This window comes from Nansenia antarctica (assembly GCF_963989245.1).
Source record: "Nansenia antarctica genome assembly, chromosome: 6".
Classification (NCBI taxonomy): Eukaryota; Metazoa; Chordata; class Actinopteri; order Argentiniformes; family Microstomatidae; genus Nansenia; species Nansenia antarctica.
Window position 1 is genome coordinate 718,518 of NC_137676.1, and position 15,622 is coordinate 734,139.

The window sequence follows — 15,622 nt, forward strand, 5'->3', positions numbered from 1 at the left end:
CGGCGTACAGGGATGAGGTAGAGCAACTGAGCAAGCTGTGCAAGGTTAACAACCTGCTGCTGAACAAGTCAAAGACCCAGGAAATCATCGTGGACTTCAGGAGGAAAAAGTCCGAGATCCAGCACCTGCTCATCGACGGAGAGAGCGTGGAGAGAGTCTCAACCCTCCGATTCCTGGGGGTGCACATACAGGATGACCTGTCCTGGAAGAACAACACAACAGCCACCATCAAGAAGGCACAACAGCGGCTCTACATCCTGAGAGTCCTCAGGAAGGAACACATCAAGCAGGAGATAATGGTGGCCTACTACCGCGGCGCAGTGGTACGGCATCTGCAACTAGTTCTCCAGCTGCACAACCGCGGAGAGAAATGCGCTACAGAGAGTCGTGAGAACAGCCCAGAAGATCACCGGCGCCCCCCTCCCCTCTCTGGAAGAGCTGTACAACACACGCTGTCTCAGGAAGGCCTCCAAGATCTCCAGAGACCCAACCCACCCTGGGTACGAACACTTTACCCGGCTGCCCTCGAAAAGGCGGTACAGGACCATGGCCGCAAGGACAAACAGACTGAAGCACAGCTTCTACCCCAGGGCCATCCAGGCCCTGAACACAGCAAAGACCTAGGTTCTGGGCCCTGGACAGTCTGGACGGATTGATGGCAGCTGCTGGACTGAAAAAAATCAGGTGTAGTGCTGAGGCACAAATATGTACATTTCTAGCCTGCAAACTGCGACACTTCAAATGAATGTGCAATAACACTATGTGCAATATGACAACCCTAGTCGTCTATCTGTACAGTATAGTATAGTGGATAGTGTACATAGCCTTTATTTATGTAAACCAGCTCCTTCCCTTCTTGTGTTTTTTTTTTTTTTCTTTCCTAGCACCAGGGGAGCCACCCCTCCTAAATTTCGTTGTTTGGTACCTGTACTATAGCAATGACAATAAAGACCATTCATTCATTTAGGACGTGTTCAAAAGCAAGGACTGTGTGATCATCTAATTATGTGTAGTTATGTGTTTTTAGCATGTTGATGTTCTATCAGCATGTTGTGATGTTATTAAAATACAGTTGAAACTTTTGTAGTGCTGTGCTTTGTTAGCCGCTAGCAGCATTTATTTCCGGTTTCCTGGATGACAGCCTTTCTTACCTTCAGGTGTGCATGAACTACAGGTTATCAACTGTGAAACTATATCTGTTCTCATATCGGTTATCATATCAGTTATCGGCCACGAGAAGCGGGTAAACATCGGTTATCGGTATCGGTTGGAAAAAATGCATATTGTGCATCCCTAATAAAGATCTGTCGTTGCGACAGTCTAGAGCAGGGGTGCTCACACTTTTTGGAACCAAGATCTACTTTTCAAGTAGCCAGTCTGCCAAGATCTACCAGTCTAGTTTCAACATCGCAAACGTACATGCACGTACTACAAACACACACACACACCAGGGTTTCCGTTAGAAAAATTTGCCGTCGGACATCGTGTCCGGGAAGAATTCGATTTACCGGACAAACGTGATAGATTCCGGTCATCATATTAAAATATATATTAAAAAAAAATATATATATATTTTTTTTTTCCAAATCTAATATAGCTGTTTGTCGCGGTGATTACTGTTGTGTAGCGGCCTATATATGCCATTTAATGTCTATTTCTCATCCGATACGATTAGATGCGAGCTATATAATATATAATAATATAACATGATTTGACGCATGCGCGCTATGCCATGCGTCAAATCCAGCGCTGAACGGGCCCAGCGCTGAACGGGCGCCTCACTGGGAACTGAACAGACAGCGTCGATCAATGAACGGACTCCACATTACGTTAACTGAAGTTTGTTAAATTGTTTGGGATTAATGTGAGTTTTCTATTTTCTCTTTCCAGTTTTACCCTTTTTTAATCAATAAAACAACGTCATTTCTATAACCAGGGGGGTGTTCCATCAACGTCGCTAAAGGAAAACAGGGTTTCTGCAGGTTTCAGCAAGTTCAATTTAAGACTTTTTAAGACCTTTTAAATGCCACTTTAAATGGAATTTAAGACCGAAAAAATATATATATGCGATGGTTAGGGGATTCCACTGTACTACAATACAAGCATAGCATGTCAATCAATGAGACTCATTCAAGTTTACTTGTTTTGTTTATTGAACATAAAAGCTCTGGTTCAATAACTTAATTAAATTAAAAGTGCAATTAGTTGGTCGGAAACATCTAACAAAAAAACCCCATCTACTTAACACACTCACGGCATGAGCCTCAATTCTGTGGCCTTACTCTCCAGTTCTGCCTCTATTTTTTTCAAATCACACATTTTTTCTTTGTATCTCTTCCTGAGGACGTTAGACTTTGTGATGAGCTGAGCCATCAAGGTGCCGGACTTCCCCTCAGCTTGCTCAGCAAACTTGTCTGCATCCTTCTCCAGAGAATCAGATACCACTAGAAGAGTTTGCTTCTTCCTTTTCAGCTCGATGATGTGCTCTTCTGCTGCTTTTCTTTTCTGCCCTTGTGCAGCGCTTTGCCTCTTCCTCTTCTCCAGGTCTAGGTGTTCTCTGTACTTTGACCTTGCTGATCCCACCGAAGTTAGCAGCTCCTTGGTGAGAGGGACATTGGCAACCCCCCCACAAACTGCAACATAGTCACAGACCAGTCTCTGGGCAATGACAGTGTCCTCCTGAATGTTAACGGTCTCCACCTCCTTGTTAATGGAGAAGCCTCTCTCGACTGTCGCCTGCCCATGGGATAGGAGAAGAAGCTTCTGACAGAAACCCCAGAGCTCAGGGTAGGGTTGGCTGAGGTAGCCATGCAGGAACACGTCAAGCCTGGTTTCCATGGGCCGGAAGGACAGGAAGTGCTCGTTTTTAGCCTCAACAGACAGGAAGTTCCCAAACTGTTGGATAATCACATCACCTATAACAAAACAGATGAAAGGAAATATGTGAAATATTATTTACATGATTAATCCTGATTAGCAGACAGGCTTATGTCCAATTGTCCATTGGCTAATAATCAGGGACAACATTTCCAGCTTTTCTATTAACTATTCATACCAGCAGAGACACCTCCAGACAACTGCTTGTCTTGCAGTAACTTCTGCACTAGACTTTTCATTCTTCCCTGGCATCCGTCTGGGTTGGCGTACATGACTGTGGGGTCCAGACATGCCATCTGTCTCACGATGGGGTACTTCAGGGGGCTCCTGTCCTGGACTTTCTTTAGGATATTTGACATACCCGTCATGCAGTCCTTCCTAAACTCTAGGGCAGTGAGCTCCCCTACGGTCCCCTTTCTCTGGAGGTCCTGACAGATGGGTAATGTGTTTTAAATACAACTGAATGGCCTAACACAGTATTCTCTCCTGCCTGTATATGGACCATCATTTGATATAAAGTTAAGTAATACATCTAAATTACCTTGAGGGCTGCCTCAGCACCCAGGCCTATGTCGGCTTCCTTCGGGTTGACCCAGCTCTTCTGATCAGCGACATCCAGCCTGACCAGCTGCAGTGGAGTGATGTCATTGAGATGCTCCCTCTTGACGAAACGCCTCAGCACACTCTGAAAGGGTAACAAGAAAATGCATGATGATTGTAAAGCAAGTACCTTTGATAACCACATTAACCATGAAATGCATTTCTATATAGTTATTTAAAATAATATCATATCACATATGCAATATATCAATAACAGTATGATAAGTAACCTTTACTTAGCCAAAAAAATCTTTCAGTAATTTTATGTATTGACTAAGGACGAGTTTAATTAATCAAGCCACCCAGTAGCATCTGCCATTTCTCCCTGCTCACACACACATTCAGCATGCCCACACACACTCAACTTGTTTTGCTTTTGTTGTTGATTGTTCATTATTAATTTGATTACCTTGGACAAGTCAGCCAAATCTTTGCCAAGGAATGGCATGACTGGTGTGTCAGTCTGGTACTTTGTGAGAAAGGGAGTGAAGGTCCTTGAGATGGCCATGAAGAACTGTAGCTTGGGCAAGATGAGCGGATCTCCCTGGGCTGCTTCGATGGTGTCAAATGACGCTGTCCCAGGGTTTGGCAACTTTTTTGTCTTCACTGCATCCACATACTTCACCAGTGATGGCCATACCTTTAATTCCACCATGTGTATGTATTATTTTATCATGCATGTCTATTTTATCATACATTGTGCAGCACCTTGTAACTTTGTTTAGAAAGGTGCTATATAAATCAAGATTTTAATTACCTCTATAGCCCTCTCCACAACTGGCAGGTTCTCAATCCACCGATGGCCACAGAATGGTAATGGGAAGACTGAGGATTTGGTGAGGGCAATGAAGTCATCCCTCCTCGCTGGTGTATTGTGGAAAACAAAGTGCATTGCTCTCAACACCTTGGTGGGAGAGAGGAGAATGCTGAATTAGCCATCATCTCTCATGGGGAATGACACAAAGTGTGTAAGGGAGCAATACTGCAGGTCCTTCCTCACTGCCCTATCAGACTGCTCAACCAGCAGCGCTCCCCAGTAGACCACACACACACAGACACATACCAGAACTAAACTGACAGAATGACTGAACTGTACACATAATGTGTGCAGACACTTTTGATTGCATAAACCCTTAGAAAAATAACTTAGGAGTTAATAGTATGAAACATCTGTAAATTCATGCTCTCTTTAAATCCTGTCAAGTGTCCACTTGCTGTAATATTCCAATTTGCCTTGTGGGACAAATGAAAGATTACTTCTCATAGTTATAATCATCTTACCTTCTCCAGTTGCCACATGGAGAATCCACACTTGAATGCGTTGTGTAGGGTATGGAGCCCACAGCTACCCACAACAACCAGCTGGGCACCACCATACTGCTCAGCATGCTCTTGCTGTAGAAGCTCCAGAAACTTCCAGTTAACATTGGGTCCATCCATGGAGATGGACACCATGTTCCTCAGGTTCAGTCTCTCCACACACTCCTGAGAATGACATGAATATGATGAGAATAATAACAATAATAATAAATGATGATGATAATGATGATTATAATAACAATAATAATAGCATGATTGCCAATGGTTCAATGTACTTTAACATTCTGTCTGCACACATCCTCAGTTAACAAACTATAACTCATCCATCTACTCCCTCTCCCTACGCCCTTAGATACTCTCTCTCCCCACCATCCCCCCGCCCGCTCCCGCGTCCCCTCTCCCTCTCTGTGGCTCTCTATAACGTGGAAATGACTAGACTACACCGCATCATTCCCTATGGTACGCCTACTATTATACTGAATCTACATGACATTGCCAGTATCTGCCAAAATTAATGTAAAGCTAATACTTTGTCATTGACAAAATGCACTTACCTTGAAGTGTTGCAGTAAATCTTGAGCTTTAGCGTGTCCCATGAACTGCGAGCCCAGGTAACGCGACTCCACTTGATCGCCGACCCAATACCGCACGTGCACGTCGAGTTGCTTGTTTTTTGTGGCATGATTCAAACTCTCGTCAAACATTAGAACAAAAACTGACTCGTTCACATTCGCGATCAGCTCGTTTCTGACGTAAGGAGCTAATCCGAAACGTATTATGTATGACGCCTTGTCCTTTCCACAAGCAAATGTAGTGGCGATTTGGGAGTCGGGAAACATAATCCGAAAGATATCTCCAATCCCCTCGTTGGAGGAGTAGGACTGGTGCTTTACCACTGTATTGAGAACCCACACAATCTCCGATTTCAGTGTAGGTGTTCCACCAAACGTTGCTCTGAGATCGCTAGCAGTGCTGCTAGCAGCGGCAGCCGTTGTCTGGGGCGCTGAGCCCGGGGCAGACACGCAGAACTGGGAGATTCCTGGCGTCTGCTGTTGGCCTTTAGCAGCCGTTTTATGCCTCTCGCTTTTTAGGTGGCTCTCAACCGCCTTAATGCCCATGGTGCCGAGTTTGAATGTTTTCCTACACACAGTGCATCTTGCTTCTTCTGGGTAGCCGGTGGACTTAAGCCAATCGCAAAATCTTCTGTCGTCAAGCCACCTCTCGTTGAACTTGCACTTCCCCATCTCGCAGACTGGCTAATGCTAGGTAGCAAGCACTGCAGCTGACTATAACCAAAGGAACGCAAGGGGGAGGAGTCTGCGCGCTACTCAATGAAATTAAACGTTTGCTCAATAGAAAAATGCCGCGAGAAAAAGTAAAATTAAATAGTCCTGCCCCGACAATTTTAAGACGTTTGGGTAAAGTATTTAAGACCAGTTTAAGACATTTGTAATGAATTTAAGACATTTTAAGGCATTAATTTTATATACATGAATTTAAGACTTTTTAAGACTTTTTAAGGATCCGCGGAAACCCTGGAAAATCTAGGCTTATTTCGTTAAGTCTCGCGAGACTCTTAAAAAGATCCAGGCATATCTTGATAGATATCGCGAGACTTGTCAAAATAAGCCAGGATTTTCCTTTAGCGACGTTGATGGAATACCCCCCAGGTCTCGCTGGTTGGGAAGGCATTTCGTTTAGCTGCCTGTCAAATCATACTTAATCGGACTCGGGAGTATGACAATGAGGAGAACATAACTGTTTATTGAGAAACAATTGATAGGCAGTCTGGGATACGTATATAAAGAAATACCACAATGTCTAGACGTATAACATTTTATTGAACAGTGCAAGCATGTAGGCTTCTGGCGTGACACAGCTAGCCTAATTTCCGTTCATATGCCTTTTATCAGATAAGATAAAATAGAATAAAACTCTTTGAAAATAAATAGGCTTTAAATTAACTTGCAATGCGTATAGGCTAATTTCCGTTCGATGTTACAGCCTAGGCTATGCCTTTTCTCAGATAGATAGGGGATAGCCCTGTAAGCTCATACGGGTCTGTATGTCGTCCTGAAGACCGGCTGTTAGATCATATCGCTGAAGTTTGTCTCCATCTTAGTGTAAATGTTGTCCGTTTCGTTTGTTATCCTTGTTATTGTGCGATAAAGTTAAGGCGCTCCGCTTCGGGACACCATTTTCAGCTGAGCACCAAACACACACGCAACACTGCCCGAGAGAGAAGGACCCGCCCCCTTTAGTTAGCCTATAGCCTATAGTGTGTGTGTTTGGTGTGTGTTTGGTGCTCAGCTGAAAATGGTTAGAGGGAATTATTTTCACCGGACATTTATGTCCGACGAGTTTTCAATTTGTCGGACTTCAACTATTTTTACCGGACAAAGACCGGTAATTACCGGTTAACGGAAACCCTGACACACACACACAGTTCCCAGCCTGCATAGTAAACTCACAATACACTTTCCCTCTCTCTGTCACACAGCCACAGGAGAAGACCATCACAAACCCTCCCTCTTTGCTATTCTCGCTCACACACATACACACACACACACACACACACACACACATTTGCCAGTCTGCATAGGGAGCCATAGCACAACCCCTCCCTCTCTCTCCCTCTCTCTCCCCCTCTCTCTCCCTCTCTCTCTCTCTCACTCTCTTACACACACACACACACACACACACACTCACTTTCTGCAGTACCATAGCCAACTACTGATCCAACAAACAGAAAAGTAAACCAGATACAAAACAGGTAGTTCCCTAGTTTGAAAGGAGGAAATAAATGCATTTCTCTACCTTAGTGGGAGACCTGGCACTGGGAGGAGGCAGCTAGTTTCTAATAGTCAGGGCTGTAGGAGCTGGTTGCAAGGTGTCATCAGCCACTGTGGATCTGTCATCGAAAAGGCAATCTGCAGCCTAGAAAAACTTTTTTCACAATTTCGCCGTCTTTGAATGACTTCTTGTGTTTAACAAGAACGTGACTGACGCGATAAGAAGCTATCGTTGCAGCCGTACGTTTTCGCTCTTTTGCCACATTTCCCTTCTTCGAAATAGCCTTCGTAGATTTGCTGATCAGACAGACGCATTTCCAATATCACATCGTGTAAAAAAGTCCTCCTCCCATTCTGGATGGAAGTTATACGTTATTGGTTTCTTACTTGGTCCAGCTTCCCCACTCATTTGTATAGCCTTTATTTAGTATTATATAGTAAATAGTAGAAATTGGAAGGCTAACTAGGTAATTAGTCTCGCCGGTATTTTGTATTTTGTAGTTGGTGCTGTTGACTGCGCATGCGTGGTGAACCACGTGTTAGGTGTAGGTGAAAAGATCAGATCTCAGACTGGCTTACCTGTACGTCAATCAAGTGGCAAAAGCCATAGTGAGGATGGATGATAGGCGAACTTTTTTTTTTGTCTTTTTTTTTTCCGTTTTGTTCAATGCCATGCGATCTACCCATACTACCTTTGCGATCGACGTATTGGGCACCCCTGGTCTAGAGTCTCGTTCCCCAAGCCAGAAATCTTGCGTGATCAAACGTGATCTAACGTAGTACCCTGACTAACCTGTACAAGGCAGCCATGTGCGACAGGGCAAATAAAGTGCTGAAGAACGAAAAGAAGAAGTCAGCTCGCTTCTTGATTGGCTACATTCCATCCATGTCACAATCGGACTCGGGAGCAGGTTTGCCAGATGGGATTGACACTCTAGGACAGTGGTTCTCAACCCTCTCCTCGGGGACCCCCAGCCGCTCCACATGTTTGATCTGTTCCACCACCAGCTCACCTGATTCAACTGATCAAGTACAAACCATAATTTGAATCAGGTGTGCTGGTGGTGGAACAGATCAAATATGTGGAGCGGCTGGGGGTCCCAGAGGAAAGGGTTGAGAACCACTGCTCTAGGATAACCACAGTCTAAAACCGCTAATTCCACACAAAAAAACTAGCCCATCTGGCAACCCTGCTCGATAGTTGTCAGGAGTCGGGAGTTGCCCACACACAAGAGGACTTTTGATCGTAAACATTGAACATGTAAAATATTTACGATTGTCGGCCCCGACCACTTTCCGAGCAGATTGTCGGGAGAAATTGAATCTTAAAACACCTCACACCACAGGATAATCTTGTAGGATAATCTTTAGAGCCATCCGATAATCGGGCATTTGCTGTCCTTGGTCGGAAGGGGGGAAATAAGCCAGATTATCTTTGTGTGTACCAGGCTTTACAGAGAATCCCCATTCATAGTTTTTCTTTGTCACTTCACTTGCTTCACTCATACCGAACCGTGGGCCAACTGAAATTAATATTCTTACTTCCCCTTTACATTGTGTGAGTCTCCATTTTTATTACGGCCAAAAGCGGGTTATGATAATTTTGATATGTTATGATTATGATCATTTGTAGTCGTCATAGGAACATTTTCTTTTTTCATTGGCAATTTTCATTGTGCTATTGAAATTCTTGGTGTGCTACCACATTTTTCAACATGGTAGCACAGAGCTACCTGGGGAAAAGGTAAGCGTCAAGCCCTGCTTAGCTAGCCAAAGCTTTTGTTACGGTACGTTTACAGGGTTTTTCCTGGCTCAAAATGAGGCGGAGGTGGTACCACAGGCGTTTGACATCGGGGGGACCATGTTCGCACAGACAAATAGACTGAAGCTCAGCTTCTACCCTAGGGCCATTCAGGCCCTGAACACAGCAAAGACCTAGGTTCGAGGCCCTGGACAAATTAGATGGCAGCTACTAGATTGTAAACATAAGTGCAATATTGAAATACAACTGTGAACATTTCAAACCTGCTAACTGCGACACTTTAAATGAATGTGCAACAACACTATGTGCAATATGACAACCCTTGTGTACATAAGGTTCAGATATAGGAAAAGTTAGGATATTTATAGCATAGAGTACAGCACAGTGTTTTATTGTATAGTATAGTAGTATAGTATAGTAGATAGTGTACATAGCCTTTATTTATGTAAACCAGCTCTTTTCCCTTTTTTATTTTACCCTTGGCCCTCTTGTTTTTAGACTTTTTTCCAAGCACCAGGGGAGCCCCCCCTCCTAAATTTCGTTGTATGGTACCTGTACTGTATTAACTCATTGACTGCCAAAGACGCCAATTGGCGTCTTATAGAATAGTAACGTTGACTGCCAAAGACGCCAAATGGCGTCTTTTTATTTATTTATTTTTTCCCGCGGGGATCGCGTTATTGACATGTTCTACACCTAGTGTGTGAATTTCAGACTTGGGTGTAATGTATTTCGGTCCCAGATGGGGGCAGTAGTTCGATTTAGCTCAGCTCTAAAAGCCTGGAGAAGGAAGTGGCTTGCTGTGGGTTGTAGTAATGGCGAAACGGATCAGGGTATGTGCCAAACGCGGCGCGGAGCATTGCGGCGCGGAGCATTGCGGCCATCGCGCGACTCTTCAAACAGTTCAGAGTTGGACGATACAGAAAAAGTGCAGAAAAAAAAAAAAAAGTTCTGCAGAAAAAAGCTCGTTTTCTCTGTTTATTGGTCAAAATCAGGTGTTTTTGCTGAAACCACCCTATGTTCTACGGCCGATTTCTAAACACTCAAAGAGGCTAGAAACAAACTTTCTTTTTCTGATGAAAGAAGAGAGTCTAAAGTTTTGGTAGATATGTTCAATGTTTATGTAGTCCGAAAAGTCAATATTTGGTGGGTCTTCAAAGTTCAGCGAAAATGCCCCAAAAGTCTGGCAGTGTAGAGCTCTCCGCTCTGAACATGGCTGGCAGTCAAACAATAAAGACCATTCATTCATTTATTCAACAGGGCAATTACACTCACCAATAACAAAGACTTACCATCCATCTCACTGTCTTTCATCTCCACTCTTCCTCTGTCCTCTTCTTTTACCATCACTCCCTCCTCTCTCATTTGGTCTCCTCCATCCTCTTCTTTTACCATGACACCATACTCCTCTACATCTTCTTCCTCCAGCTTCACTGCCACCATCTCTGGACCCCACTGTGGGCTTTTCAGGGATGGAGAACCACAGCCAGATCCGGGGGACTCGGTGCATTCTGGTCCATACATGGTTACATGAGCTGAAGAGGACCTGCGGCTAGAAACACTGGAGGCACAAACAACGCAGGGTCGATTAGAAATGACAGACAAACAGTTCACTGAACTCCCATCTAGACTGACAGGACACGTCCTGCAAATGCAATCATCTATGGATTACTGATTGCATTTGTTGTAATTAAAGGGTCTGGAAAGTAGACATTAAATGGCTCCAATTGTATTTTGTGTCCAGGACATTTTTTAACACAAAATAAACTATGGAAATAAGCTTCTTGTTAGGCTCAACTTCCTGGTCAGACAGTTCCGAGGGCTGTATGGTTGTGGACTTTGCACGCTTGACTGGCAGCTCCCTTTCAAGCTAGCTTGCTGCGATATCATACATGACATTCATCTATTAGATGTGCTTATAGTTCTGCCCTTTAATTACCAACTGTTAAGCTACTGTTGAAATGTGTTACTGAGCTAATTCAATTACAAATCGACTTATTAGTCATGCAACTGGCAGTATTATTCACCATATCAATTCAATGACCACCATTTGCATACTTGACACCTGGCACCCTATGGTGAATTATTGAACACAATACTTGTGGACAGGATTCACAGCATGTGTGTGACTTACTGATCAGTTGGAGCACAATGGTGTTGCTCTCGTCTTCTAATTTGCTGCTGTATTGTCACAATATCCGCCATGTTTACTTTCTTCCCACACTGGACGTAGCATTGGCGCATGTCGTCATGACCACAACCCTGTTTCGTTTGCCCAGAGATTTGACCTGCCGCTGTCCTTCTCTGCTGTTCCTGTAATCCAATCACTGAGCTGCTCTTGTGACCACCTGACTCACATCCAGGATGTGATTGGTCCGCCCTAGCGCGGCCTGTGGTTGGCCTTTGTTGAGAGGAATTCCTACCATAGCACTCTTCGATCTTGACCTCTTGACCTCTAGTCTTGACCTCTGAACTGGCGTTACTGTCACTATCCATGTCATTACTGTCACTATCCATGTCATTACTGTCACTATCCATGTCATTCGGTGCTTCAGAGAGTCGATGCCTCTCTTTAAGAGCATGTGCATCTTGCCCTGAGGCATTTGTGCTGAGCATCTCATCTTTGGCCTTTTGGTTTTTGATGTAGTCCCGTAAAAACCTATCCCATGGTGTGTCGTACTCTTCTTTAATGTTGGGAGAGTGATGGTTCCTACTGTGGGTGGGAGGTGGTGGTAGTGGCTGGAGCCTAATAAGATTGTCCTTCCGGTGGTTCTGTCCTTCTGTCTCTGCATCAGGGGACCCAAGGTGTGTCCTCTGGCTCTCTGACACTGAATAAGCAGAAGCATCCATCTCACTGCCCAGATGGAGAGTTCACAGTGCAGGGAATCCTACAAATAAAGATGATCAAAATATTAAAACAAGAGTGAAGAAATGTATCAAAAGGTCTATCAGCCATCAAAAGGTTTGCGGACATTTTTTAAAAGACTCTTAAAACATTTAGGCCGAGGCCTCTCTTTATCAGATGCTCTAAATGTTAAATGTCTCATCCACACTCATTTTAGTTTTTATTTGTATTCATTTATTTATTAGCCTATTAGTATTAGGCTATTATTTGATCGGTATGGGCAGTAGCGTATATCGGTCGATATTGCTCATAGATTATAGGTGATCCATATCAGTCGCAAAAAAACGGTATGGGGGCATCCCTAGTCTGTCTGTTGTTTGGTTAAATCTGACCATGACACGTATCACAGCCTGAACACCAGAGGATAATCGTGATAGCAGTGAATTGTACGTTTGTGCCTGCCATTTATCTATCTTACATGGAATAGTACTGCTCTGCTGTTGTCCACTAGTTGTTACGAAAACCACCATTGTGAATTTCTAGGAACAACTAACTAGATTTGACTCATTGTATTTGATTGTAATTAATAATTATCTATTATACAACAGTTAGATCCGACCAAGTAATTTGATTGGACAAGAGGCATTCCATGAGTGCCAATACACAGTATAACAGCACTGGGACTTTTAACTATCTGAATCATTCCGCCGTACAGGTGTTCTATTAAATAACCGTTAATTAGACGACATTAACGGTCGTTATCTATCAGATTATCTATGTGTGTTGGTTTCAAAGAAAGATGGATATATTTCTAAATATAACATTTGAGTTGAATAATGAATGGTCATCAGAAGAGGGCGAATGTGTTTAGGTCTGAAAAATCGCAGATGGAGCAATGTACTCAGTGGTGTAGTCTACGTGATACGGAGGACTAGGGCTGCAACTAACGATTATTTCAATTATCGATTAATCTACCGATTATTTTTTTGACTAATCGATTAATCGGAGAAATGAAAAGGACAGATTTCTTTTGATAAAAAATTTTTTATTTAAACTTTTTTTTTTTTTGTTTTTTTACATTTGTTTTATACATATACATGTGCAAAATAAATAAAAAATATAAATAAAAAAGGCTTTGCTACATCAAATAGGTTTAACAACCTAGATTGTTTCAATAGAAGTAGTTGAACGTAGTTGAACTCTAGCTAGAACAAGAAAATGCTAGTTTAAAAATAAAAATAAAGTGTTCTTGTGTCTCAGTGGTTTTCAAAGTGCTTTCAACGAACAATTTCAACAGTCTCAACTGCACAACTTGAACCTCAAGTCTGTCTAATCCACTCTCCTCTTTCTACAGGAACTTTGCATTGCAATGCAGAAAGGTTAGCATGTCCACATGCTCCTGGCTAAGACTAGCTCTCTTCTTGGAAGCTATGTTGCCTGCTGCGGAGAAAAGCCGCTCAGATGGTGTTGAGGTGCCAGGGATGCATAAGTAGGACTTTGCTAGCATAGCCAAGGTGGGATATCTATCCTGGTTAGCCTTCCACCAATGTAATGGACTTTGTTCCTTGGCAAGGGATTTCTCTCCAAAGTATGCGAGGACTTCATTCTTCACTTGGCTGGTGAGATCTTCATTTTCCCGCTCTCTACTCTCTTCTTCACTGCTGTTTTCAGAATCGAGGAGTGAGTCAAGTAAAGAGACATTTTTAGGTTCAGCAGCTGTAGTAGAACTGGTGGTGGAGGAGGCAAGGGTTTGGTCGCTGAGACTGTCATGCTGCTCCTGCTGCTGCTGCTTCTCATCCATCATCTCCCTTCTCACTAAGAGTGCCAGTGTTTGGACTTTGCTTTGCACATTCAGGACTTCTTCAGGTGTTAAAAACTTAAGTCTCTTGAACCTCGGGTCCAGGGCAGTGGAGAGGATCACTGTGTTTGGTGCCGTGCCTGAGAAAGAAGTCTCCCTCTGCCATCGCTGTTGGAGCTGCTCTGTAGCAGTGCGTTGGAAAGCCTGCACCGGAGCTGACTCGATGGTTGCACTCTGGGTGGACTTCAACAACCCCTTCACAAGTGGAGGTACTGCAGAGATGGTGATGTACTTCTCCCCACTCATGAAAACTGTGGCGCATTCAAAAGGCTCAAGGGCTGTGGAAAGCTCTCCCAGCAGGTTCCACTGTTCTGGTTTCAAATCCAGGTACCTTTTGCCCCTCTGAGTGACAGATGAGTCCGACAGCGTTGCTGTGACAGGCCACCTTTGCTCAAGCAGTCGGCTTATCATGTAGAACGTGCTGTTCCATCTTGTGCTTATGTCCTGGACAAGCCTGTGCTCAGGTGCGGCCATTTGTTGCTGTTTCTCTCTTAGCTTAGTGCAGGCTAGCTCGCTTCTTTTAAAATGCTCCACCAGACACCTTGCAGCCCCAATAGCTTTGTCAATGCTTGGGTGCTTCAATGCAGAATTGATCACGAGTTGCAAGGTATGGCCAGTGCACCGTACGGACATCCACCCATGCTTCTCCTCCAGTATGTTAGCTGCAGCCACAACATTGGCTCCATTGTCATGCACAATGGCGATGATTTTGCTAGGAGGAATTTCAAACCTGGTGGCTACTGCCTCCTCCAACCACTCTGCAATGTTGGATGCAGTGTGTCTGTCATGCAGTGGCATGGTGGTGAGGCAAATTGACTCCATCTTCCAATCATCTTTGATGTAATGACATGTGATGCCGAGGTATGCTTCAGTGGCTACACTTGTCCACACATCAGTGGTGAGAGCAATTTTGCTTTTGTTGGCCTTTATTGCAATCTTCACTTCCTGGGATGTCTCTTCATATTTCTTCTCCATCAGCTTGGTAAAATGGGTCCTAAATAATAATAATAATAATAAATGTATTTGTAATGCACTTTACATTCTAAACAAATCTCAAAGTGCTACAGAGAAAAAATGTGAAAATGTAAAAGTTAAAAGTTAGAAACCCTACCTTGAGGGTAGAGTGTAACCAGGGTGGAGGGTCTTGACCATTTCTCTGAAGCCGTTATCTTCCACCATTGATAGTGGCCTCATGTCAGTCACTATCATCTTGAGGACAGATAGTGTCAAATAAGCTGCTTGCTGTGGTGTGCATGGAGCTTTATTCCCAGTCAAGTAGCCAGTCATAGTGAGTTGTTTTTTTCTGAAATGAGACAGTATGCGTATGCATAATATAGCATATTTTAAAACTCAATGCATGCATTGTTTTAGTTTGTTGTATAGCATGCAATGTTGAATTCATGAATGCGAGCAAACACTCACTGGCTATCGCATTACATTAGTCATTTAGCTGACGCTTCGCCAGACCTCACAAGTGCGTCTCCTCCATACTAATACAAGTGACTATGAGCATACTCCGGTGCTGAAGGCATAGAATGCGAATAGCAGCAAGCTAAAAATACAATAGG

At 43.6% G+C, this 15,622-nt stretch overlaps 2 protein-coding genes across 2 annotated transcripts; both read right to left on the reverse strand.

The window, feature by feature from the left end:
- Positions 1–2,082: 2,082 nt before the first annotated feature.
- Positions 2,083–6,158, reverse strand: LOC308161133 (uncharacterized protein). The gene is made up of 6 exons (XM_080535087.1): positions 4,759–6,158; positions 4,235–4,381; positions 3,887–4,117; positions 3,419–3,562; positions 3,056–3,305; positions 2,083–2,915 (listed from the first exon to the last, which is right to left on the reverse strand). The coding sequence occupies exons 1-6, from the start codon at positions 4,930–4,932 to the stop codon at positions 2,251–2,253; spliced, it is 1,611 nt and encodes a 536-aa protein (XP_080391213.1). The 5' UTR covers positions 4,933–6,158; the 3' UTR covers positions 2,083–2,250.
- A 7,386-nt stretch (positions 6,159–13,544) lies between these two features.
- Positions 13,545–15,029, reverse strand: LOC308159655 (E3 SUMO-protein ligase ZBED1-like; the record flags this gene model as incomplete). The annotated part of the gene is made up of 1 exon (XM_080533471.1): positions 13,545–15,029. One exon carries the CDS (start codon positions 15,027–15,029, stop codon positions 13,545–13,547), a length of 1,485 nt encoding a protein of 494 aa, XP_080389597.1.
- Between the last annotated feature and the right edge of the window lie 593 nt (positions 15,030–15,622).

Excerpts from the sequence above, each read along its gene's own strand:
- LOC308161133 (XM_080535087.1), bottom strand. The coding sequence starts at position 4,932 with ATGGTGTCCATCTCCATGGATGGACCCAATGTTAACTGGAAGTTTCTG. Across the intron at positions 4,382-4,758 it reads CCATGTGGCAACTGGAGAAG|GTGTTGAGAGCAATGCACTT; the intron begins GTAAGATGATTA and ends TCTCCCACCAAG. Across the intron at positions 3,306-3,418 it reads GTGCTGAGGCAGCCCTCAAG|GACCTCCAGAGAAAGGGGAC; the intron begins GTAATTTAGATG and ends CCCATCTGTCAG.